The sequence below is a fragment of the Anolis sagrei genome, chromosome 6, assembly GCF_037176765.1.
Source record: "Anolis sagrei isolate rAnoSag1 chromosome 6, rAnoSag1.mat, whole genome shotgun sequence".
Classification (NCBI taxonomy): Eukaryota; Metazoa; Chordata; class Lepidosauria; order Squamata; family Dactyloidae; genus Anolis; species Anolis sagrei.
The window spans coordinates 55,398,339-55,425,935 of NC_090026.1; the positions used below are offsets into that span (position 1 = coordinate 55,398,339).

At 38.4% G+C, this 27,597-nt stretch overlaps 1 protein-coding gene across 2 annotated transcripts in view; it reads left to right on the top strand.

The window, feature by feature from the left end:
* Window positions 1-202: 202 nt before the first annotated feature.
* INTS10 (integrator complex subunit 10) overlaps window positions 203-27,597 on the top strand; it is a 36,104-nt gene continuing 8,709 nt past the window's right edge. The window contains exons 1-16 of one of the 2 annotated variants that reach the window (XM_060781371.2): window positions 203-377; window positions 3,087-3,154; window positions 5,202-5,305; window positions 5,974-6,113; window positions 6,639-6,720; window positions 7,882-8,022; window positions 8,900-9,071; window positions 10,486-10,655; window positions 11,807-11,940; window positions 14,894-15,044; window positions 17,243-17,325; window positions 18,003-18,155; window positions 19,803-19,911; window positions 22,357-22,436; window positions 24,274-24,436; window positions 26,053-26,146. In XM_060781371.2, the coding sequence (XP_060637354.1) occupies window positions 249-377; window positions 3,087-3,154; window positions 5,202-5,305; window positions 5,974-6,113; window positions 6,639-6,720; window positions 7,882-8,022; window positions 8,900-9,071; window positions 10,486-10,655; window positions 11,807-11,940; window positions 14,894-15,044; window positions 17,243-17,325; window positions 18,003-18,155; window positions 19,803-19,911; window positions 22,357-22,436; window positions 24,274-24,436; window positions 26,053-26,146 (1,973 nt within the window). In that variant the 5' untranslated portion in view covers window positions 203-248. The remainder of the gene's footprint in view (window positions 378-3,086; window positions 3,155-5,201; window positions 5,306-5,973; window positions 6,114-6,638; window positions 6,721-7,881; window positions 8,023-8,899; window positions 9,072-10,485; window positions 10,656-11,806; window positions 11,941-14,893; window positions 15,045-17,242; window positions 17,326-18,002; window positions 18,156-19,802; window positions 19,912-22,356; window positions 22,437-24,273; window positions 24,437-26,052; window positions 26,147-27,597) is intronic. The other variant, XM_060781372.2, reaches the window with a different exon arrangement.

Below are 27,597 nucleotides of genomic sequence, written 5' to 3' on the forward strand. Positions count from 1 at the left end.
GTGGCTTCTCTGTGTAGTCTGACATGGTGCTTGTGAGAATGGTCCAGCACTTCTGTGTTCTCAAATAATATGCTGTGTCCAGGTGAGTATATTCTATACTCACAACCTCTAAAATTAAGTTGGACTCTTGTAATTGAGTGAGTTTATGGCGACAGCTAGGGAGGAGCATGCGCAGAGTAACCGGCTGGCACCATTGGCGGCGACTCCGCTCTGCGCATGTGCAGTGGAAGCCTGGCGCTCCCGCCAAGATGTCGGCGCAGGGTGACTGCGAGTTCCTGGTGAAGCGAGCGCGGGAGCTGGTCCAGGTGGACCTGTGGGCGGCCAAGGCCTGGCTCATCACCGCCCGGAGCCTCTACCCGGCCGACTTCAACATCCAGGTCGGTGGGGAGGCTCAGGCCTAGGCCTCAGCGCCTCCCTCCCTTCGCGCTCCGTTCATTGTGAGGGAAGCTTCGCCTCTGAGCCTGGCTTCCCTCTGGGGACAAGGCCTCAGGGAGAGAGAGTGAGGGAGAGAAGGGAGAGCGAACCAAGCAACTCGCTGTGTCTGAAGGACGCGGCCTTCGGAAGGAACGTAGGGAAACCTGAAATGATGCCTGTTGCTAAGCAACAGAGCTGGGCCCTCCCTTAGAATCATAGAGTTGGAAGAGACCTCATGGGCCATCCAGTCCAACCCCCTGCCAAGAAGCAGGAATATTGCATTCAAAGCACCCCTGACAGATGGCCATCCAGCCTCTGTTTAAAAGCTTCCAAAAAAGGAGCCTCCACCACACTCCGGGGCAGAGAGTTCCACTGCTGAACGACTCTCACAGTCAGGAAGTTCTTCCTCATGTTCAGATTCTTACCTCTGAATGGGAGGTTTGTTTTCTTTTGGCAAACCGGCCCTGTCTGTATATACAATTTGTAGGGGACTGAAACAAATGTTGCCCCCATAATAATAATAATAATAACAATAATAATAATAATAATACACTCTATTTGTAACCCGCCACCATCTCCCCAGAGGGGACTCGAGGCAGCTAACATGAGGCCAAGCCCAAAATACCACTGCTGTTTCTACTGTTTTTACTGTTTGTGAACCGCCGTGAGTCGCCTTCGGGCTTGAGATACAGCGGTATATAAGCAAAGTAAATAAATAAATAAAATAATACAACATATTTATTTATTGTGTCAGAGGCAGACCAAACAGTTGCATTGCATTTTTTAACAAACAAACAAAACACAAAGTTTGCAAGCTTGGTAGTTGATTAAATGTTCTTTGACCAGGAGCTGGCCACTTGGAGTGTTACTATAAGAAGGTCCTCCATTGTGCATGTAGCAGGGTTCAGGTTATTATTATTATTAAACTTTATTTGTACCCCGCTAGTATCTCCCGAAGGACTTGATGCAGCTTACAAAGGCCAAGACCTCAACACAACAACAGCATAACAAAACAACTCAAAACAAAATAAAAAAAACATAAAGCAATAACAACAAAACATTACACCATAACATAGTAAAAACTAGGGCTGGGCCAAGTAATGGGTACAGAATTTAAAAAGTGCTGGGTGTGACAGGTGGCATATCAGGGCAAGTGCAATGTGCAGAGAATCTTAAAATACTAATAAAGGGCTTCTGGGACATAATGCTGGAGTTTTCCTTTTCTGGAAAGGCACATCGGAATAGCCAGGTCTTCAAGCCATTTTCACAGTTCTTATCAATTCTCATTAGCAGGTTTTGATCACAGTTCCAGCAAGCAGGCCTTAATATTGTACTGGTGTTTCCAGAATTATTGACTCCAACCACATATCCTTCCATTCTTCCACTCATTCACACACATCATATTAAAAATTCATATTTGTGAAATCTGCACATTGAATTTCTTGTGACATTCACATGAGTTTCATATGGTTTTCTTAATTTATTATTTATTTCAGACATTTGTATCCCATCCTATCTCGGCTTCCGCAGAGGGACTCAGGGCAGCTAACAACCGGCACATCATGGTGCTCATAACCAAAAGCATAAATATACAATTTAAATAAAAACAGTATGAAAACATTCCAACAAAACAATTTGGTGATGGATGTGGGCATTGTATGTTTTTACCCTGTTTCCCCTTCCCTTCTGCTCCCTCACCCATACTGTGCTTCAGTAGTTATATTTTTGATGTACCAAACATACCAAACTTGTATGAAAATGTGACTTTCCTGTGCTGGTCAATGACCAAAATAAATGATTTGATTTGATTTGACCCTGTCCCCACCAAATGCTATTGTTATGATAGGGCGGAGGGATAACGAGCAGGGCCTCCCCGGATGATCTTAGGGTCCTAGATGGATTGTAGCAGGAGATACATTTGGACAAGTAAACTGGGCCAGAACCATTCAGGGCTTTATAGGCCAAATACAGCACTTTGAATTGTGCCCGGAAGCTAATAAGCAAGGAAGAGTTTTGCAAGTTCCTTTCTTAGGCCCCTTCCACACAGCTAAATAAAATCCCACATTATCTGCTTTGAACTGGGATATATGGCAGTGTGGACTTGGATAAGCCAGGATACTTCTAGACAGCACCAAATCACGAGTTTTCCATAAGAGGAAAAAAAACACCCTAGGATATGAGAGCAGGTCCGCACATTTCTGCCTGTGGCGTCCAGACTTGCTTCTTCATTGCAGGATTTCAACACTCGCAAGATGGCCGTTGCGGGATATCCACCAGAAATTTTTACTTAAAAGAAACAACTTTAAATTCACAGATGCAAATATGCGCATCGTTTGTATGAGTTTTGTTCCTGGGTCATACATATCTGTTCCTCATTGCTTTTATCCTGAAAAGATGGCAACACCTTTTTGGCCCTAGCTGCCCAGCAATAGCAACACCTATTGAATGACTCCTTGTGTCTTAATTGTATTACATCAAGACCAGAATGAAGTCCAAATTAAATAGTGAACAGATCTGATCAGTCTAATATAAAATTAACTTCCCTGTGTTTAGTAGTTGCATTGTTCTTCGTTTTCCATTGTGATGAAAATAGAAATTTGTTTTAGAAATCCATTTTGAGAATCATTATCTAGTTTTTATATGACTTGCATTCTTCTCTCTCTTTTTTCCAGTATGAAATGTACTCTATTGAGAGGAATGCAGAACGAACAGCATCGGCAGGCAGATTGCTCTATGACATGTAAATACATTTGTATTTTCCCAACAAAGGACTGGGTGTTTTTAGTTGATGCATTTAAAACAGTGTTATTTTATAACAGAATGAGAAAGATGAACAGCCAGTATCTCATGTGATAAGTGTCAAAGTCATAAAATTATGGTTTGAGAAAAGTAGACAGAGATTTTTTTCTCTAGTAGAACTCATGGTTGCCTGGTAACATTAAATGCACTCATGATGGACCAGAGTTGAGCTATTTGTCCTGCCCATAACTGTTACATTTGATTTGCTTTCATAGAATGTAGTAATGGATTTCAAATGAGAGTAGGCAAATTAAGTGGAACAGGTCTATTACAAATTGCACCTGCGGTAGTTAAAAAAATAATAAATTGCAAAAACTTTGTTTTTGCGGGACATACTGTGGCACATTTTGCTATAGTTTTTTAATGAATCCCTCAACCAATTCAACATAGTTTGTGTTAGCCACAAGAATGAAGTTTCTGGAGTATAATATCTGTTTTCAAAGTAAGTATCACAGAATTAAACAAGAATAACACTTTCAAACCAGGAACAGATTTTTTTTTTTAAAAAATTGTTACATAGTGTAATGGTTCTCTGACTGATATAAAACTGTCTTAACCTATTTTAAACCAGAAAACCTGACATAAAGTAAGACATGGATGTCTCAAACTGTTGTTTTAGAGCAGGGGTTCTCAAACGTTTTAAACAGGGCCAGGTTACAGTGCCTCAAACTGCTAGAGGGCCGAATTATAATTTGAAAAAACATGAATGAATTCCTATGCACACTGCACATATCTTATTTGTAGTGCAAAAAGACTTAGACAATACAATAATTAACATGATGAACAATTTTACCAAATATAAATTTAATAATTTGATGACTAAAGGACTGGTAATCATAGACGACGAATTTTGGATTGCGATTTCAATTACGAGATGCATGGATTATTATTGGTGGCCCAATAATTTGTATTGTATATGTGTTTTAGGTTTTAAACTGAATACTGTTTTTTAAGTGTTGTAAACCGCAATGAGTCGCCGACTTAGGCTGAGATATTAGCGGTATACAAGCGTATAAATAAATAAAAAATAATAATAAATAGTATTTCAATGGGAAGTGTCGGCCTACTTTTGACTGATTATATAGGATTGTTGTTGTTGTGTGCTTTCAAGTAATTTCAGACTTAGGTTGACCCTGAGCAAGGGCAGGGTAAATGACCTTGGAGGGCCGTATTTGGCCTTAGTTTGAGGACCCCTGTTTTAGAGCATTGGTTCTCAGCCTGTGGGTCCCTAGATGTTTTGGCTTCAACTTCCAGAAATCCTAACAGCTGGTAAACTGGCTGGGATTTCTGGGAGTTGTAGGCAAAAACACCTGGGGACCCACAGGTTGAGAACCACTATTTTACAGAATCTTTATGCTGCATTAGAAAATGTTCAGTTAAAATAACTGAATCTATACTATTTTTATTGTTATAATAAAGAGACCTCAGGTGGCTAGCTCCTTCAGTTCTACTATTCAGGCATTGTCAGTTTATGCTACTTAAGCCACTAACAGTTTTTGAACAATAATTTAAAAAAACCCCAAACAAACAGTTGATCTCATTGTATGAGCAAACAAACAAAACATTTGCATTTAATACTGTATTTCTTTGATTTTAAGAACCATTTCCCCCCATATAACATTGCTAAAAACAGAGCACATTTTAGAACCCTTCCACACAGCCCTATATTCCAGAATATCAGGGCAGAAAATCCCACAATGTGTGCTTTGAACTAGGTTATCTGAGCACACTCAGATAATGTGGGATTTTCTGCCTTGATATTCTGGGATATTGGGCTATGTGGAAGGGACCTTAGAATTGCAGGTGCTTAAATAGAAAGAAATAGAGAGAGGGAGGGATGGTACTGTTGTGGTTCTGACATTATTGGGAGTCTTACAATCCAAGACATCCTAGAATTGATTGAAATGGTAGTATCCGCTTCATGATTTCTGTTTGACTGATTTTCAAATATACATTATTGAAATTCTCCTCTCTCCCCTTTATTTCAGGTTTGTAAACTTTCCAGATCAGCCAGTGGTATGGCGAGAAATTAGTGTTATTACTTCAGCATTAAGGAATGATTCACAGGATAAACAAACTCAGTTTTTAAGAGGTATATATCTCTACTGTTGCACTGTTTGCAGACCAGTTACGTATTCTGAAGTTCCGTACTTCACTTGGCAGTTATTGATACTTAATTGTAAAGATACAAAAAGGTACCAAATCATTTGAACAAATTGGAAAAAAATGTGCTGAGGATGTGCATTCTTTTGCTATGCAATTTTCCAAACTGAAATGATTTGATACATTTTGCTAGTTTTGATCTGTGCATAATGTACTCCTATCCAACAATGTGCTGCCACCTGTAATTCATTTTTCATTTTAGAGTGGCGGTAATACCTTTTGGAAACAAGCAATTGTATCTGATGTATTTCAATAGTAGCTTTCCTAGTTTGTTCAGCCCAACAAATTACTGTTCTCGAGATAATATTTTCTAGATAGTTTTCTCTAGATAATCTACTGTGCAATCTCTTACATTCAGGGTTGGGAATCATGTGCCCCTTCAGATGTTGTTGGATTGTTGTTGCAGCTCTCATGAACCCAAACCAGCATAGCCAATGGTGAGAGAGCACAATTCTCAACCCTGGTCTACCACACTTTTTGTGGGTACCTGTTCTTCTCTACATACATTGTCCACTTCAGCTTGTTACCTGCTCTTTTCTCAGTCACATCCCACCTTTGGAAATACTGCTTGGCTCATTGTCCTCTTTTGCCCCACAGGTCTATTTGAGACCCTTCCAGGTAGAGTTCAGTGTGAAATGTTGCTGAAAGCCACTGAGCAGTGTTTCAATACACTAGAACGGGCAGAAATGTTGCTTCTTCTATTGCGACGTTTCCCTGAGACTGTTGTTCAACATGGGGTAAGAGAATGAAGATATTTATCTTGTTACAAATACTCATTTGTGCCATAAAATGTTATAAAGTGTTCAAAATAAGGGAGTGTAGAAAGATATCAATCTTGAAACAAGAAATAAAATAAGTTATTTGGAGGATTGCATGATCTTCAAAGTATTCTATACTAGAATTAATGAGAAGTGGAAACTAGTTGGTGAACTCAGAAAGTGAATCCTGACACTGCATTGATATGTCACATTTTCCTAATCCTGTATCCTGTCTTTATTTCATATTATTTAAAAATAATTATATCAAATTTGCTGAGCCCCCCTAGGGGTGAGAAAAGTGGTACATAAATGCTGTAAATAAATAATGCATGTAGATAATTGACTGTTTTTCAAAAGCTGTTCCCCAAAATGCTGTGGCACATTATAATATAGCTGTAGACAGCAAACTGGTGAAGAAGAAAGTCATAAATTTTCTTCAGTGTGTTGTAAACATTACTAAAACATCCGGAATCATAAATTAACAGAATTCAATGTGTTTTGAAGGTGGGACTTGGAGAAACATTATTAGAAGCAGAAAGTATTGAAGACCAAGAATCACCTGTCAATTGCTTTAGAAAATTATTTGGTAAGAATGTATTTTATTTTTTATTATTTTATCATTTTGCTAAAGAGCAAAATGGCAGGTTAAAAGGATGTTTTAATTTATTGAAGATTGGTGGCATTATCAGATTCTGTTCACTGACCTTCACATAAAAATAATGGGTTCTTTCATTTTTATGACGGCACATACACCTTCAATGTAGTCCAAAGTTGCTTTTTGACTTGTATGGCTGTGGTTGACTCTGCTTGGCTTGTGCTGAAATTTATGCCCTTATTAAAAAGAACATAACATACACATTTCCTAGTATGTAATAGAAAAATGGAATTGTGATTCATGGAAGTTGGCTGAACTCAGCATTCTTCTGACAGCACTTTTGTATTTTTATAGCCAGTGGCTATCTCTTTTAGACTGTTAAAATGCCACATGTTGACAAAGCTGTAAATTAACTGGGACTCGCTCCGGTTTTAAAGGTAATTTTAATTGTATTTTTATTTATTGTATCTTACCTGAATTCTATCTTGTATTCATGACACAAATATGTAATTGTTTTTTTTTAAATATTTTTTGTATTTGCCTTTTTTCTGAATTTATTGGGTTGTGCCATGTTTATGTTAGCCACCTTGAGTCCCTATGGGGAGAAAGGTGGGATAGAAATATAGTTGTTAATTATTATTGTTATTATTATTATTGACACAAAAGCACAGTATGTCACAGCAAACGAGATCTATATGCTGGATTTCGTATCACGAAATCACAAGTCAGACACTTCCCAAGCATCTAGGACTGTGTGATGTATTATAATTATTATCATTATTCTACTTTTTTGCACTGGGTTTCTTGTATTCCAGTGGAAGAGGCAGTGAGTGCTCTCCATATTGAAGCGTATGCTGAAGGGATTCACTTAGGTTAATTCATTGTAGCTGAATTAATTTTTTAAATCAAAATTTCACATATTTTAATAAAAAGTGAAGTATGTATGTATGTGTACATACTTGTACATGTATACGCGTTTGACCTTTTTTTTTGTTGTTAAGGGAGTCATGTTTTAAGTGGCATTTCAAAGCAGCTTGCCACTTAGTATTATGTTTGCTTAGACCTGTAAAGATTGCCTTGTTAAAGATGGTATGTTCTCAGGATAACGAGAAAATCTAATTTTATTGTTATTTTTAAATCTATTTTCTTTAGTCTGTGATGTCCTTCCCTTGATAATTAATAACCCTGATGTGCGGCTCCCTGCCAACCTGTTGTACAAATATCTGAATAAAGCTGCAGAATTTTACATTAATTATGTGACGAGATCTGCACAGGGAGAAAGCCAATATCAAGGTAAAACTACCAAAGTCAATTATACTAATGAAATTTATAAAGGAAGACCAGAGGAGTTAGTGTATTTCAAATTTCAGGGACTTTCTAGTACAGTACAGGTACTGTGTGTTGAGCTAGAAGTCAGCACAGAGAATCTCTGAAAGGCCATTCCATTTGTAAGAGACAGGGGGAAAAGGTTGGACTCATTGGAAGGAAGTTGTTAGAACTAGGCAAATTAGGGTTGGTAGAATTAAGCAGAACTACAATGTGTGAAAATCTGAGTAGAAAGTGGAGAGATAGGGCCATGAAGATCCTTAAAAGTGAGAATAAGAAGCTTATGAAGATTCCAGGGTATGTGACTGCATCTGTCCTGATATTTGGGTTATTAAAATTGATGTTGATACATCTGAGCATAATGTTGGTGCATTTCCTATAATGTATGCTTAGGTGTATGTGCACACAGACACACTGGAATATATAGGGTAAAGTGTAGTGGGTTAATTCATTTCTGATGATAAGCTAAGTGAGGATGGTTGTGTGCTGAGCGTTGGAGTGCAAGTTAGGACAATTTTTAGTCGCAGGTACTCTGTGATGCTTTGGTCACCATTTTCAGCAATAGAAAGTGATGATCCAGTCACTTTCGTTCAGCTTAAAAAGCCATTTTTGACTGTTTTGAACCAGACCCGTGACATATAGAAGCCATTTTTCCAGCTGGATTAAAAAAAAAAAAGAAGGAGGTGGGAATGGGTTTTATGATTCCCACCGTGGAAATAAATGGGTGTTTTGTTCATAACTGTTCGTTCTAGTTGTAATTGTTACACAATTTTAAAATATAAATAAATAAAAATATTACATTATTTAAAATGAGAAACAAATTGGTGTTTTCATTTGTTTTTAGGCACACAGGATACATCTGACCTTGTATCGCCCACCAAACGAAGTTCCCAGAAATATGTAATAGAGGGATTGACTGAGAAATCCTCTCAGATTACGGATCCTTGGGAAAGGGTGTTCAAGATATTATCGGTAGTAGGTGTCAGATGTGAATGGCAGATGGATATGGCAAGAAGGTTTGATATAATAATTTTTTAAAGGACATTTCTAGTTATCCAAGTTGATAAACTGGTATACTTGATTGTTTTAGTAACACATCAAACAAATGACAGTAACACGTCAAACAAATGATAAACTCTTTTGAAAGGTGACTATTTGGAGATAATGGCGCCTGTTCGGTTACACTGATAGGCAACAGCTAATGCACTTTGGGGATTCCAATGCTCTCAGTGTAAAAAAATTAATCTGCTCAGTGTGTCTTGAATGAATTTATTTATTTACTGTATTTATATGAAAGTCCTGATCTAGATACATATAAAAATTGTGAGTTGGGGTGTGCCAGACACTTAGAAGACTGCTGGGTGTCTTAGTCCTCCTTCCTATATTTGATTTATATATTTTAAATACTTCACTAATTTACTTTATTTTGAATGGTAAAATCTTTGGAAAGTTTACATGCGTTTTGTAATCCAACAGGTGGATAAAGAATAGAGGATAATTTCATATTTCCATGGTTGTGGTTTTTTCTCCACAAATTCCCCACATAGCTGATTGCTGTGTTCCCTAAATAAATATTTGCCTTTAAATTGCCTAAATTTGGCAATGGTTTTCTTTGGCAAGTAATACTCAGAGGTGGTTTGCAATTGCCTTGCTTTAAAAACTTGATTTCCTTTCGTGCTCTCCCACCCGAGTTTTAAGCAAGATTGACCCTGCTTAGTGGGTTGTTGTAGGTTTTTCCGGGCTATATGGCCATGTTCTGGAGGCAATTTTTCTCCTGACGTTTCGCCTGCATCTATGGCAAGCATCTTCAGAGGTAGTGAGGTCTGTTGGAAGTAGGAAAAATGGGTTTATATATCTGTGGAATGACCAGGGTGAGACAAAGGACTTTTGTCTGCTGGGGCTAGATGTGAATGTTTCAGCTGATCACCTTGATTAGCATTCAATGGCTTGGAAGTGCCCGGGGGGAATCCCTTGTTGAGAGTGATTTTATGTGCCTGTTTGTTTCCCCTCTGTTGTTTTGCTGTTGTGATTTTTGAGTCCTTTAATACTGGTAACCAGATTTTATTCATTTTCATGGTTTCTTCCTTTCTGTTGAAATTGTCCACATGCTTGTGGATTTCAATGGCTTCTTTGTGTAGTCTGACATGGTGGTTGTGAGAGTGGTCCAGCACTTCTGTGTTCTCAAATAATATGCTGTGTCCAGGTTGGTTCATCAGGTGCTCTGCTATGTCTGATTTCTCTGGTTGGAGTAGTTTGCAGTGCCTTTCATGTTCCTTGATGCGTGTCTGGGCGTTGCGTTTGGTGGTCCCTATGTAGACCTTCTTTTGGATTATGAAAGTGACCCTCCTAGAGGAGAACATGAGAAACATACGTTCTGAATCCTAGAACAAATTAGAAACTCTATTAATGATATCCTTTTTACAACTTCAGGAGTTTTGGTGATACGTTGCTCAAAATGAAAGATGTCTGCAGATACATAAGCAACTATGATAATGAAGCCAATGCAAAATACAAAACTCAAGTTGTATATTCTACAATGCTGGTCTTTTTCAAAAACGCATTCCAGTATGTCAGCAGCATTCAACCTTCACTATTCCAAGGTTTGTTCAAATGATGGATTTTTCTTGATGTTTGGTGTAGTAAGTTTTTGCTAGAGTTACTTAATGTTGTGCCTGCTTTAAAAGCGATATTAGGCACTTTTAAAAATAAGAAATATGAATGTGGGTTGCATAAATTTGGTGTCATGTCAGATTTCGGTCTTTCTACTGTATCTTCCATATATGCACACCAGTATGGCATAATCTTTGGACCATAGGTGAAAGCTGGAGTCACTCACATGAGTGCAGCAATCCTCTTTGAAATACAATGTCCTCAATATGTGCTTGGTTGGTTTTTGTTCGCTGCATATTATGTTTGGGCCTCTTCTGAACTGTGTCTTTGGGAACCCTGGGGTTCATTGCAAGTTTATCAGGGGTTCTCCAATAGTAATATCAGTAATGATGGAAAAGGACCCTGTGTAGATGAGCATTTGGTTCTTGTCTAGCACAACATCCAGAATAGTTATTAATCTTTTTACGGTAATAGCATCTGTTCAGATGGTATAGAAATGAAGATTGAAAAAGTGCAGATCTGTAGGGAGATATCAGCATTCCGTATTATTATTATTATTACCCCATTTTCCTGTTTTAAACAAGAGACAAAGTGGCTCACAACATTAAAAACAATACAAATTAAAACTTGGTTGGTTTTTTAAAAGTACCTGTACATGGCAAGATGCTGAAATTTTAGGACATGGTTCTCAACTGTCCAGGAGACACTATGGTAAAACATTGTAAGTTTAGTTCTATATACATTGTATTTTTGTCTGGAGGACTAAAATGTTCTGTCCAGCTTCATGGGTATTGGGGATGTAATTGCAGAGAATGTCTCTTTTATCTCAATTCTAAAAATGATAAATTTATCCTTTTAATTTGGTGGCCATGGATCGTTGTCTTGAGAATGAGAAAAATCTGTGGGTGTATGTACCATCATATCAGAATAGCCAAATTACTTTTAGGGAATTTGACATCAAAACCTGAATCTCCATAAAATTAAAATATACATTTGATTTCACAAAAAGAAGAAAAAAAGCTTTGATTGTTTTCGCTGTGCTCCTGAGAGAAGTTTTCATGTGGTCAGAAGTGGATTCTCGTGATATGCTTTTGAACCGAAATTGTTCTTACTACAGTATTTTTGTTATAAACACATTTAGGGCCAAATACTCCAAATCAAGTTCCACTGGTACTCCTAGAGGATGTGTCCAATGTGTATGGCGATACAGACATTGAGCGCAGCAAACATGTACACAAGAAGCGGAAACTTGCTGAAGGGAGAGAGAAAACAATGGTAATACTTCTCATTATAAGTGAGCTGTGATTTGATATAGAATTAAAAATGTTAGTCTGTCCATAGCTACTGCTTCCAAAACTTTGCCATGTTGTGTGTAGAAAGAATGTTTTCCCCCTAACACAGGTGTCTTCAAACTTTTTAAACAGAGGGCCAGGTCACAGTCCGTCAAACTGTTGGAGGGCTGGATTATAATTTGAAAAAAGCATGAATGAATTCCTGTGCATACTGCACATATGTTATTTGTTGTGCAAAAAACAAAACAATACAATAATTAAATGAAGAACAATTTCAACAAATATAAACTTATTAGTATTTCAATGGGAAGTGTGGGCCTGCTTTTGGCTGATGAGATAAGATTGTTGTTGTTGTTGTTGTTGTGTGCTTTCAAGTCGTTTCAGACTTAGGTTGATCCTGAGTGAAGGCCAGGTAAATGACTTTGGAGGGCCGTATCCGGCCCTCGGGCCTTAGTTTGAGGACCCCTACTCTAATACATCCATCTACACGCATTGTGATAAATATCTAAACTGACATTTTACTGTGTCAATGAAATTAGATTTGTATTATCTTAGTTTTTGCTAGAGTTTGGTTCCAGAACCAAACGGATACCAAAATCTGTGAAAGTTCTATAATAAGCAATGCTGTTTCATATGGTGCCACAAAATCAATGTTTTGCGCGGGGGGGGGGGGGGGGGGGAGGTATTTTCCAAGCCATGGATGGTGAAATCTGTGGATGTAGAATCCATGGATATTTTGAACTGACTGTATTTGATACTGTATTTCAATTGGCTGAGAACTTTGAATGAGCTACTTGCAAGTGGAGATACACACTTACAGTGTGGTCTTCATACACTCATTAAGTTCCAAGTCCTTATTTACCACAATTAAATGTAAAAATAGTTTTCTCAAATACAATATTTAGGTATTGACCCAACTTGGGGAATGCTGTGGTTCAAAAGACTAACAGAAAGTGTTGGTGCATAGAGGTTAAGTTTTGTGAACAACCATAGTACAGGTTGAATCCAGTGCCACCTATATACAGATGACACCCACCTGTATTACTCATTTCCACCTAAAGCCACTGAAGCTGTCCTGACCTTAAAACAGTGTCTGTCATCAGTAATGGACTGGATGAGTACAAACAGATTGAAATTTAATCTGGATAAGAAAGAGGTACTCCTGGTCAGTGGGGTCATACTCCCCCTGAAAACACAAGATGGCAGTTTAGGGGTCCTCCTGGACTTGATACTGAACCTGGAGGCCCAGGTGTTGGTGTTGCATGGGAAGGGCTTTGCACAATTAAACTTCTGTGCCAACTGCACCAGTTCCTTGATAAGGCAGATCTGGCCATGGTGATACATGCCTTAGTTACATCCTGTCTGGATTACTTTAACATGCTCTGCGTGGGGCTGCCTCTGAAAAGTGCTTGAAAACTCCAGCTGGTCCAAAAAACTACAACCAGGCTACTAACTGGAGCTGGCTAGAGGGAGCGGACAACCCCCATTACAGAAGCTCCACTGGCTGCTGATCTGTTTCCAGGAACAATTCAAAGTGCTGATTATGATGTTTAAAGCCCTAGACCAGGGGTCCTCAAACTTTTTTAACAGAGGGCCAGGTCACAGTCTCTCAAACTGTTGGGGGGCTGGGTTATAATTTGAAAAAAAAATGAATGAATTCCTATGCACACTGCACATACCTTATTTGTAGTGCAAAAAAAATCACTTTAAAACAATACAATAATTAAAATGAAGAACAATTTTAACAAATATAAATTTATTAGTATTTCAATGGGAAGTGTGGGCCTGGTTTTGGTTGATGAGGTAGGATTGTTGTTGTTGTATGCTTTCAAGTAATTTCAGACTTAGGTTGACCCTGAGTGAGGGCTGGGCCCTTTTCTTGGTCCCACCTTCATCTCAAGTTTGGTTGGTGGGAACGAGAGAGTGGGCCTTTTCGGTGGCTGCCCTTTGACTCCAGAACTCCCTGCCCAGGGAAGCCAGAATGGCCCCCTCATTGTTGTCCTTCCGGATGCAGACTAAAACCTTTTTATTCAAATGGGCATTTAAATATGAAGGTTTTTAAGATGAAGTCAAGAGGTGCATTAAAGCATATAACTTTGAATACTCTTTTATGGATTTTAACTGGGAATTTTAAATGCTGTTTATATTTAATTCTGTTTAATGTTTGCATATTTCTATATTTTAAATTGTATGCTAATGCTTTTATGTCTCCTTCAGGAGAGATAAATTGGGGTATAAATAAACATCATCATAATAATGATGATGAAATAATATCCTTAATCCGAAATTCAAGAGACCTAAAGTTTTTGGGATTTAGGATTTTTGGGGTTTTGGGATGCCTGTAGTTGTATATACATAGATAATTAGGTAATCTAAATATAAATTCATTTGTTTTTCACATACACCTTGTAGACATATCTGAAAGGTAATTTTATGTACAGTATTTTGAACAATTATGTGCATGAAAAAAAGTTTATGTTATCATCAGAAAACAAGGATGTTACTATCTAAGACACCTATATGTGCAATTGTGGTTTTTGGAGTTTTTCAAATTTTGGAATTTCAGATAAGGAATGCTTAACTTGCATGTGGCTGTATGGAATGTGCACATCGCTTATGTGATGTGTACATTAGGACAGGTCACCAAATATAACATTCCTACGCCTTGCATATATGATCTGTAAGCATTAACTTTTAAAATTAGACTGCGGATATATGACTATGTTAAAGCAATTGAAAGTCCATAGTTTGCTTGCCTGGATGCACAGTATTTTGGGGCCTAAAAAGAACTGCCCTCATTTTCAGTTCCCCTGCTTAATTTTTGAAGACAGTGCTTACATTCTACCAGTAGTCAGGTGAATAATTTAAAAGCTAATGCCATGGCATTACCAGTTGGTTGAGATGATTACTACATATTCGTGTTGACTTTTGAATAGAGCTCTGATGATGAGGATCCTTCTGGGAAGGGAAAAAGGCCTATTACGATAAATGCAGCAGATCTTGCAAATGCTATTGAAGTCCAAGAGAGCTTTAGGCTGGCTAGAGAGAGCTGGGAACTTCTTCATTCAATGGAATTGCTGGATAAAGGTAAGAATACTGACATACTCCTCTGCTGTCTTTGGAAATGAAAAATACACAGCATTTTCTTTGTGTTAGATTCAGCTCTTGTACTTCTGGCAGAGCATGATGCAACCACTATTTGAGTTTTCACTTGTGAGACACTTACTAAAGACTTCAAAAGAGGAACACTTGAATGGTTACTTAAACAGTATATTTTCATTTACCTTGCCCTTTTCCCCTCAAGGTCCTGCACTGGATTGGTCCTCAGGGTGATCCCTATATGGACCATGGGCTTTATTGTTGAGTGGTTTTACTGTGTACAGTATGATGAGACTCTTTTTCAAAACACAGTTCTAAAAAGAATTTAAAAAAGTAGAAGTTTATTAATACACATTTAGACCGCATATTAATCCCTGAACTATTTAATCATTCACAGCTCCCCAAAACCTTATTCAGTTCTTACCCATTTGTTATGAATTTTTGAAACCTTAAAAATGTTGTTTGATATGTATAAACTTATTGAAATACAGTCCAATCATAGGATTGCTTTTGGGTTGCCATAAGTCAAAGATGATTTGAAGGCACACAAGAACTTCTGACTCTTGGATACACATCTGTAACTGCAATACTGGATACCAACTAATATCTTTATGATGCATGGATTCATGGACATGTTTATCACATTTATACTTTACATTGTGAAATACACAGTTCAGCCTAGAACGTATGTATTGTTGGTCCTAACAAAAGTAGACCCGTTGAATCAGTGGAATTTACTTATGTGTTGACTCACCATTCAGCAATGAATTTAACAATACTCAAGTCCTAAAGTGTATATTTAGAAGACAAAATAGACGGTCCTCACAGTTTCAGTTGACTTGATGTCATTCCATTTAGTTTAGTGACCCACAATTCAGGCAGTACTTTAAATAACCATTTAAATGGTTATGGTTAATTATGTAATATGTTTGGATTGTTGACTGTGTTTTTATACTGTGGCATTGAATTGTTGCTGTTTTTGCTGTTCTAATTGTGTGAACCGCTGTGAGTCGCCTTCGGGCTGAGAACAGCGGTATATAAGTAAAGTAAATAAATAAATTAAATGTGACTTTGCACCTTATCCAACTAGCCATTAAGAAAAGAGCAGATTTCCTGAAAGAAGAACCAGGAAAATAAGATTCTGACTTATCACCTTGTTGCCTTGTTTTTTACTTGTGTTTTATTTTGAAATGGTCATATAACTGATCAAATAAATAAATATTATTATTATTAACTTATCCAACTATTGATTTTTAAAAATAAACAGTGGATGCTGATTGTGTTACTATTGTTTAGAAGTTACGATCGATTGCCCCTGAATGATCTGGTTTGGATTATATATTAACTGGTTCATGGGTCAGTTCAATTTCTGGTGGAAGAAAAAATACATACTTTTCATGCTCAAAAAAGAAATTTGATCCATTTTTAATGGGATGGAGTGCATCAGGAACTTTCAAAAAAAGAACTAGACCAGGGGTCCTCAAACTTTTTAAACAGAGGGCCAGGTGACAGTCCCTCAAAATGTTGGAGGGCCGGATTATAATTTGAAAACAACATGAATGAATTCCTATGCACACTGAACATACCTTATTTGTCGTGCAAAAACACTTAAGAACAATACAATAATTAAAATGAAGAACAGTTTTAACAAATATAAACTTATTAGTATTTCAGTGGGAAGTGTGGGCCTGCTATAGGCTGATGCAATAGGGTTGTTGTTGTTGTTGTTGTTGTTGTTGTTGTTGTTGTTGTGTGCTTTCAAGTTGTTTCAGACTTAGGTTGACCCTGAGTGAGGGCCGAGTAAATTACCTTGGAGGGCCGTATCAGGCCCCCGGGCCTTAGTTTGAGGACCCCTGAACTAGACAAACAGACATCTGTGCTGGTTTTTATAATAGCTGTATTGGTTACTCACTCGGAGGAGGAACACCACATTCATTTAAACATCCACTTTCAGTCCATACATTCAACATACATACTCACCATCCCTCCTTCATTCAGGCCTGCTGCAGGGGGGAAAAGAGGTGGGTGGACAGACACTGAAGATCTGGCACACACTCAGTAAGGAAGAGAATTTTCTTTATGTAGAGATTTTGTCAGTCATTTGATTATTTTGATGGTCATTGTCCATTCTCCTTGACCTGGTGGAGCTCTGGCAGTTGAAAACAAATTTCTTTCGTTTTTTGCAGAATTTACAAGAATTTGTGTTTCATGGAAGACAGATACATGGCTTTGGTTGCGGATCTTTCTCACAGATATGATTATTTATCAGGTAAAATATGCAGGAACTTTGTGCTTCTGCCACCTTAATGTAAAATTAATGGTTCATCTGTTTTCCATCAACTTTGTACCTCCCAGCTGGCAGAGACTGATGGAAGTTGTTGCCCATAAGATCTTGGAAAGTATCATGTTGAAGGAAGGCATTGCATCGCAAGTGCTTGATCTGATATAATAAAAAGCTATGTTAAATGAGCCAAGCATGAGGCCATACTAAGATTAGACTTTTGCTTTTGTGCTTGAACACACATACTTTGGTTTTAGAATTGAATCCAAGCAGTGTTCTTCCCTTTCTTTAGCAGTGTAACCATCAGAAACTGATTGGTTGCAAGAATTGGTGGGCAGTTTTCTTGGAGTGCTTTGAACCTTCATGAAAGCTAAAAAGATGCTAAGACATCATTAGTCCAGATCTCAATCCTGTATCGGGTTTACTGGATCTAAGCAGTCTGCTTTCTGTCATGTTTTACACCTCATTGTGTGTGTGTGTGTGTATCTCCACCTTAAAAGGGCGTTGAAGCGTTAAAGAGAGAGAGGGGATTTGTGATGTTTAATATTAGCAGAAATTATCAAAAAACATCTTTCTCTTTGTTTCCATGGTTTTAAAATAATTTGAACTGCCAGCAGATTGGAGAGCTACTGTAATTTGATGTTCATTTTTTTTTCTTTTGAAAGGGTCAGTATAAAAAAGCCATTGTCAGCTTACACCACTTAGCAGCTTTGCAAGGATCACAGCCTCAGCAACAGATCATGGGGCAAGGGTCACTAGAGAACCAGCGAGCCCTGATCCAGTTAGCAACCTGTCACTTTGCGCTTGGAGAATACCGTGTAAGTCGCTAAAGTCTAAATCATTTCATTTTTGTTGTTCTTGTTGTTGGTACTTTCATTAAAATCTGTAGGGCTTGGTGTAACTTGCAGATATATGTACTGTGGGCTCCAACTCAAGACTCTTAAGTTACATCGATTATCCCGCGTGTGTCAAATTCCTGGTTTGCAGGGCAAATCTGGCCCAGCCATTTCATTTTATGTGGCCAGGCAGATTTATTTATTTATCTATTTACGACATTTATATGCCACCCTTCTCACCCCTAAGGGGATTCAGAGTGGCTTACAAGATGTGCATACATATATATATGTACAGGTGTGTGTGTGTGTATATATATATATATATATTTACAAGTTTGTTTACTGCATCAGAGATGAAAACACAAACCAATGGTTTAAAATGACAAGAAAAATACACCTAAACATTAGGAAGAACTGATCAATAGTGAAATTGACTGCCTAAGTGGGTGGTTGGGCATCTTTAAGGGATGCTTTAGTAGAGTACTATAGTAGTTGAGTAGAGTACTTTTAGTAGTTGTACTATAACACTGCTTTTAAACCGTGGCTCCTGATCCCAAATGCGGTTTCCATAGCTCAATGACGGGATTGTTAAAAATTTGGCAACTGTACGTTTCTGAACGCCACCTGGGCATTCAGAACGCCACCACTCAGTCCGGTTCACAACAAAAGATTCATAAACAATAGTTTAAAACATTACATCCCATAATTCACTAAAACATTAAAATAAGATCATATAATTACATAGTGCCAATTACATTATATTATATTATTAGCATAGCACAGGAGAAAAGTTGGAACTTGTATTCCTGTATACTTTAGCATTACAATTCCTGTATTCTTCATCATTTGACATCATGACTAGAGCTGATCGGAGCTGGGATACAGTGACTTCTGGAAGGCTGCAGTGTGTTTTGTTTAGTCAGGTGTGGGGAGTTTGAATTGAGAAACAGGGCTTGTGGACAGGACGCCCAGCTTTAAAATGTCATTTATCCTTTCCCCAACTTCAGAACCACAAATGCTATTGGGTAGCAATTCCCATTATCCCCAGTCTGCATGGCAGATAATCAAAAGATGGGAGTTGTCATTCAGTAACATCTATGGTACACAGATTCTTCATCCATAGATTCAAGTGTCTTTTAGAGGCAACCTAAGACTGATATGACCTCAGTGAAAATGGTTTTGTCATCCTTGCATTATATTATAAGCCTTAACTCCTAGTTAATCAAATCAGTATGACTGAACTGCATGCTGTCCATTCCCTCTCCCTTTGCAACAGGGTTAAATAGTCCAGAATCACCTTAGTGATGTCTGAATTTGGGATTGTGTTTGACTGTGTTTAAAAACTCAAAATTGCTATCCAACTTTGAACCAAGGTTTGTTGGCTTCTGATTCCAAGCTTGTAGAGGCATAGGAAGTCTTGAGTTTCTGTATAGCACATAGAAACTCCAAATTTGGGAGGCTGGTCTGCTGGTCTATTTACAAGTTTGCAAATAATCAAAAATGTAAGTGTGGAACCAATGAATGAGGAGGACTGACTGTAGTCGTTAACTGGCTATCTGGGTTTTTTTCATCATTGCTAGCTTCTGTGGATTCACTTATAAAACTATTGATCTTACTTTGTTCTTGTAGTTAACCTGTGAAAAGGTACTTGATCTAATGTGCTACGCAGTGCTTCCCATACTAGAGGTACCTAAACCCCAGGAAGAACAGCCAACAGTGAAGTCAAAACACAGGAAAGGTAAGGGATTACTTTCTTTGTCAGTAGATGATAAGATAGGAGGGAAATATAGGTTGCTTACCTGTAACAATAGTTTCCCTAGTGATCACCTGTGAATTTGCTCATAAGGTAATTTCTGCGCCTGACCAGACAGCTTTGGAACCTTCCAGATAGCTGGAACCTTTTACATACACTTGAGCACATGCCCGGCCGTTGTCAGTTTTACCATTGTCTTTCCCCCAGTCTAGATGATATTACAAACTTACCACAGCATACAGTTATATCTTGTCTTAGCAGACAGGTTCTTTTAATTACATATAGCCTTCGACGAACAACATCACAGCACAAGGAGAGATATACACTGTACATGACTTCCTTACATACAATTCTATACAATTACACATAGCAATCTCTGATTGGTTCCCAACTCACTGACTCAACCCAAACCCAGGATTGCATCATTCACAATCACCTGGACTAGGCAGGAGCCCCTGGTGGCGCAGTGGGTTAAACCCCTGAGCCGGCAGGACTGAAGATCTACAGGTCACAGGTTCGAATCCGGGGAGAGGCGGATGAGCTCCCTCTATCAGCTCCAGCTCCTCATGTGGGGACATGAGAGAAGCCTCCCACAAGGATGATAAAAACATCCATCAAATCATCCGGGCGTCCCCTGGGCAACGTCCTTGCAGACGGCCAATTCTCTCACACCAGAAGCGACTTGCAGTTTCTCAAGTCGCCCCTGACACGACAAAAAAAACAAAAAAAAACCTGGACTAGGCCAGAACTAGGTTGTGCTATTGTTAAATGTTTTGCTTATTTTTGCTTATGAGTTTTATTGTTTTGTATTATTGTTGTTATTGTTTATTGTATTGTGGGCTCAGCCTCATGTAAGCTACACCGAGTCCCTTGGGGAGATGGTAGCAGGGCACAAATATAGTATTATTATTATTATTATTAGTAGTAGTAGTAGTAGTAGTAGTATCCTTTTAAAAAGTAGCATTTTCCCTCCCCACATCCACCTAACCCAAATAACACTGAGAAATCTAAATTCTACATGTGGTTAAATGACAATGATTTGGGTTTCTGATTTTTGTTCTTATGCCTGTTATAAAGAGGAGGCTGGGAGGTGAGGGGTATCAAGAATCCCAAGTATTTTAGGAGATATTTTTGATTTCTGCTTCTGCAAAGAATGTTGGGATGTCCAGCACCCTATATAGAATCCTAGATATGGTGATCAAATATTGCCTGTAGAAAGAATTAAGTGGCAGTAGCAGTTTAGCTTCTAGCCGATTAATTGTTAAACTGCCCATTTCTGAATCTGGCTTGGTGAGTCGATGTTTCAAGGGAGGGAACAGATATATTTGTCCTCCTGCTGAAGCAGCCAGCGACTTGTGTGAACCTGTGTGGAAGGAAGGGATTCCACCCTAATCCTGTGCACATTCTAACCTGCCATTAGGGCAACTGTTTACAGGAAAGAAATGCTTGTCTGGATTAGTTTCACCTCCTGCTTTGGTACTTACTCCCGAAAACAGTCCTCCTTTCCCAAAATAGTCAATTCCCGTGGTTCTCCCCCACTCCCTCCTAACATTGCTTGAATGAAGATGATCCTGCTTGATAACTTTCCCTATTTCTCAACCTGAAAGGAGAACAGTGGGATGAGTCAGGCTAGAATGCAGGAATGAACATTGCAACCTGCCCCTTGCTGGATCAGGAAGCAAAGTTTCAGATGGACATATAGTCCTTGCCAACATCCCTGCCTCCTCTTCCTGGGACCTGACTTTCAATTTTTCCAAAAAATTTTTTGTCGTGTCAGGAATGACTTGAGAAACTGCAAGTCGCTTCTGGTGTGAGAGAATTGGCCATCTACAAGGACGTTGCCCAGAGGATGCCCGGATGTTTTGATGTTTTTATCATCCTTGTGGGAGGCTTCTCTCGTGTCCTTCCAAAATTATTGTCCTGAATAGAGAAGGAAATGTGCTGTGATTTTAATTTTATTTATTTAGAGCATTTATACCCTGTCCTTCTCACCCCTGGAGGGGGACTCAGGGCGGCTTACAACAGGCAACCATTAGATGCCAACAATATACAATTAAAATATTACACTTAAAACAGCAATCCAATAATTCTGTACATGCAATTTAAAAACAATCAGCCAGTTCAAAATCATGGTCCAGGTCAGTCCATTGCCAGTTGCTATATCTACTGTTCAAATGCTTGATGCAACAGCTAGGTTTTGAGTTTTTTCATTGGGGAGGGTGTTCCACAGCCAAGGGGCCACTACAGAGAAGGCCTTGTCTCTCATCCCCACCAGTTACGCCTGCAAAGAAGAGCGATCTCTATTTTGAAGGGCCTTGTAAAATGCAGAAAACTAAAAATGCTCAAGCTATAAAAGTTTTAGGCTTGTCGTTTTTAATTCTGGTCAATACTGGATTTTTTTACATGTGCAAATCTATTATTTGTCTTTAGCTTCGGAACTGAAACTCTGGCCTTGTACAAGTAAGGCTATTATGCCCTACTGTCTACGGTTACTATTAGCTTGTTTTAAGGTAAGATATCCTTCCACCACAGTGGACAAAAACATCTTGTTGGCTCCGCATATTAATAGTTGTGACTTTGAGATAAATTTTCCTGTCTTCATTGTCTGCACCCTGGACTTGTTTTCTTTGTTTTGTACATTACTGGAGTGCTTCAGTGATGTCAGTTAGCCCTTTTGCCAGCATCCCATTTGAAAATTCAGGTAGAAAAGACCAGGAGCTTGACCAGTATCGGATGAAATCTATGTTTTCTATGTATCAAGAGAAAGTTTATTTCATTTTATTTTGATACCTTAGATCAGACTTGTCTTGGTTGGGGCTCAGAATGCAAGAATTTTACGGCAATCTGTGTCTATGGATGAGAATAAAGTAAACGTATTCTTTATTCATTTAGTTTCATTTACTAATTACCTGTATAATGTCTTAATGTAAATATAAGGGGAAAATGTTTAGTTCTGCCCCAGATCCTTGATCTAAGAGAGAATTTTTATTGCTGAGGCACTGCATTGATGCATAGTATTAGTAATAACAAAACCAGAGGTGAGAAACCTTAAGCTTTCCAGATGTCTTGGGCTACAGCCCACATACTTACTTGTTATGGATAATCCTATCTGGAATTTCGATAATTCAGGTCCAAAATGTCTGGAGGGCCAAAGCTTCCCTATCTCTTCTTATTTTATCTCAACTTTTATCACTATTGTTCAAATATACAAAATTGTAATACTTTTAACTCTCATACTCCACATTGTGTCTTAACTTGGCTCTTCGAGCAAGCATTCGGAACCTCGGAGTAAACAGAGTTGGAAATTGACCCAGGAACAGCCAAGACAATGTAAATTGATCAAGATTTGAACAGAGGACATAGTTTCTTTTTAAATTGTTATTATGCACTGTCGTTTATGTTTAATTGCACTGAATGTTTTTGCTTTATCAATGTATGTATTTTGTTTCAGCATCGAATTGTGCCGACTGTGTATACCGCCCTGAGTCGCCTTCGGGCTGAAATGGGCGAGATAGAAATAATGTAAATAAATAAATAAATAAACTCTGCTTTTAAAATTGTATTTTAATACCTGAACTTACATTTTATCCATTTTTTACTCTTTGTTTTAATGCTGGTCATTAACCGAAATATGCATAGTGTATGTATGTATGTATATAGAAAGGGGGAGGGGGCTTTTAAATATTCTATTCTTTTACCTATTGCATGTGCAGTGGGAAGAGGAAGAAAGGCTTCTTGAACTATAGTTTGGGGATCTCCGGATGTTGGACTTGTAACTCTTAGCATTCCTCAGAATTGGTTATGTTGGCTGTAGTTCCTGGGAATTATAAATTGTTGTTACAATGTATTGTCGAAGGCTTTCATGGCCGGAATCACTGGGTTGTTGTAGGTTTTTTCTTTGGTCATTCTACAGATATATAAACCTAATTTTCCTAGTTCCAACAGACCTCACTTCTGAGGATGCTTGCCATAGATACAGGCAAAACGTCAGGAGAGAGTGCCTCTAGAACATGGCCATATAGCCCGAAAAAGCCTACAACAACCCAATTATTGTTACAGTTTATATTATCTGATTCAAGCACATTCCTAATTCCAAATAAGAATTGTTTGAACTCTTGTATATTTCATTTTCAGCATAGGTTCTATCCTAATAGAAGTCCACATTTACATCCTCCTTTAACCAGCATTTTGATAATAAGTGGAAGTAGTGCAATCTGTAGCGTGATGCATTCTTGAAGAGCATGTGTTATGTAAAATTTGAAGCCGTTCTGTCTGCTAAATATTAACTTGAAATTTGTTAGGTAAAAGTATAGGTTAAGTTTGTTGAGCACATTTTTTTCCTAACAGCTGAGAGCTTTCACAGACAACAGGGACGATATGGCACTTGGACATGTGATTGTGTTGCTCCAGCATGAGTGGCCACGAGGCGAAACCCTCTTCTTGAAAGCAATGAACAAAATCTGCCAACAAGGAAACTTCCAGTATGAAAATTTTTTCAACTATGTTACAAGTATCCTTTTCTCAAAATGTCAGTTAGATTGAAATAGATGGTAGGAAAGCCCCTCTTTTTGCTACAGAAAAGGAAGATTTGTTTGTTTGTTTGTTTGTTTTTGGAAATGTAGGCCAATGAAGTAAAATTAGTTGGGGACAAGAAGGAGAGAGGAGAAAGATTGTGGAAGCAATAGAGTTTTAAGAGAGTGAAAGACAAGAAAAAGGAGTTCAGGAATGCCACTGAAACTCTGTAACATGCTAAAGTGGTAACAGTCCCTGCCTTTTTTATTTTATAGAATTATATTATCATAAGTACCTGCAAAGGCTATCTGGTCCAGTCCTCCGCCATGCTAGTAGCACCTCTGAGTGTTTTATTTATTTATTTATTTATTTATTTGACTTGTATATCGCTACTCCCAATTTGGCTCGGAGCGGTTTACAGCAGTAGGTTAAAACAATACAATTAACTTTAAAATACAATAAAAACAAGAACAGACATAGTCCCGAGTTATTCACCCATCGAAAGCTTGTCGGAAGAGAAAGGTTTTACAGGCTTTCCAAAAAGCAAGTAGGTCTTGGATAGATCGGGTTTCAACTGGCAAGGCATTCCATAAATAAGGGGCCACAATCGAGAAGGCTCTCTGCCTAGTAGAGGACAGATGATAAGTCCGGATGTTGGGGACTTCAAGCAAATTTTGGTCTTCGGACCGAAGTAATTTCTGGGTTTGGTAGGGGGATAAGCGGGCCCTCAGGTACGCCGGCCCCAGACCATATAAGGCCTTAAAGGTTAGTACCAGCACCTTGAAAGTAATCCAGTACTCAATCGGTAGCCAGTGCAGCTGTTGTAGAATTGGGGTGACACCTCGCCGGCACCCTGGCGAGAAGACGAGCTGCCGCATTTTGCACCAGCTTCAGTTTCCGGATCACTGACAACGGAAGGCCAATGTAGAGGGCATTACAGTAGTCAAGCCTCGAGATGACCATCTCCTGTTGGATATGGGATTGAAATTTGGATTGACTGGACTTACTTAGGCAATCCCTCATAACCCAAGGATGAAGGTACTCAAGTGTAGTAGGTGGGTCTGTAGGTGACATTCTTGATCCACATGTTCTCCTGCAGCGAGGACATCGTTTTCCAGGTGGAAGGAGGGACCCAGTCAGGGTTGGCTTGACGCACCTTCCTCTTTGCACGTTTCTCTCTTCCGCCTTTCATTCATGCCTCTTCTAATTCTGCAGCACTGCTGGTCACAGCTGATCTCCAATTAGAGCGCTCAAGGGCCAGGGCTTCCCATTCTCGGTGTATGCCACAGTTTTTGAGATTGGCTTTAAGCCCATCTTTAAATCTCTTTTCCTGTCAACCAACATTACATTTCCCATTCTTGAGTTGGGAGTACAGTAACAGATGATACTTTATGGGAAGGGATTAAGCATCAAGCCAAATAAAATTATATGTACCCAGAGTGCTATTTTGCTCCAACATTTACATGCCAAATATTAGAAGCCTACAAATACCATTACGTGCATGTGTGCCTTCAAGTTTCGCAGCATTATCCGATGCATAGATCATGTTTACTTCAGTGTTTTTTTTCTGTTATTAAGTCTGCTTCAATTTTTGCACCTCAACCATTTCACCAGACATTGATATGCTGGAAGAGTTTTCTTACTTAAGAACACAAGAAGGAGGAAAAATTCACCTGGAGTTGCTACCAAACCAGGGAATGCTGATAAAGTAAGAAGAATCTTTTTTTCAAATGTTAAAGTTGACAAGTTTGTCATGATTGTTTTTATATTGTGTAAATGCTATTTTAGATTGTAAGTCGCTCGGAGCACCTTGGTGGAGAGCGACTAATTAAGAAATAAAGTGAAGTGAAATGAAGTGAAGTGATTGCTGATATAATTTATGCTATGTGTATAGCCCAAATTGCAAAAACACTATGTTATGAAACAATTAATTTAGTAGTCAACTTGCATCGATTATATTTTAGACTTCTTGGTGAGCAGCAAAAAATCTATGCAAGACTGCATGGAAATTAGGTGTGTTTTTAACGTATCAGAATCAGCTATAGATATAGAATCAGAATCAGATATAGATGAGCAATACCTTCAACATAGTAGAACTGCAATATTAATCTCCAAAATTGTAAAACAAGGCGGTCCTGGGGGAGTATCGGACCTGTCCTGGGAGAGTTTATCTTATTTCCAAGTGGATTTGTGTCATATCTCCATTTAATATGAAGAGAGTAATGTTAAGACATACAAGCTATTAGGAATATCAACGGAAAGCTCTGCTATGATAGAATCTATAGTGACATCAGATGTCAACTCCAATTCATTTTCTATATTTTTTGCCCAAGCAGGTCACAAACATATGCTAAGCTATTAAGCAGCTCAGGCTATTACATCCATTGGGTTTTATCCATTCTTGGCTTCTGCTTTTTATGGGGCAAAGACACATTATAGGACTACATCAGCAAGGTTTTATCTATTATTAGTTTCTTTTTTATGGGACAAAGATACATTATAGCACTACAGCAGCAAGATGTGATGATTTGATAGATTTTCCCAAGTTGGGCAGTTCTGGGCTGCGCGTCTTGTGATGTTGGGTCCGAGGTGTATTCTGGCAATTTGGATTGTGCAACCAAACATCCTCTCTAGTCCAACCTATTTTCCTTCTGTCTCCTGCTCATGGTCCATTCAGCCTCAACTGTAGCCTTCCTCCTTTTCACATGATTTTGGGTGTTGGAATGTACTGCCGTTTTCAGCACCAAACATGTGATCAAAAGAATTGGAGGAAGTGACTGCAAGAAGAAATAATCAGAAAATGGCTCTTCATGTGGTCATTAAAGGTGTGAGTAAACAACCTGCACTATAAGATAGACCAAGGGAGCATTTCAAGGGAGAATGAGGGTAGTTGGGGTTTGTACCATCAGTGAACATCCCATTCAATGGTAATGCCTTGATAGCATGCTTAGCTATTAGGCATGTGGAATCCATGGGTCTAAATGGTTCTAAAGTACTTACAAAACTAAAGTTCTGGTGGTAAAAACTAGGGGGTGCTGATGCTTTGCTTCTACAGTGTTGCTAAAGTTCTGGTGGTGAAACTTTCAGAACTCTAACACAATTTTCAAAATGTCATTATAAATGGCAGTTCCTAATAGGTTCTGTCATAAAAATCACCAA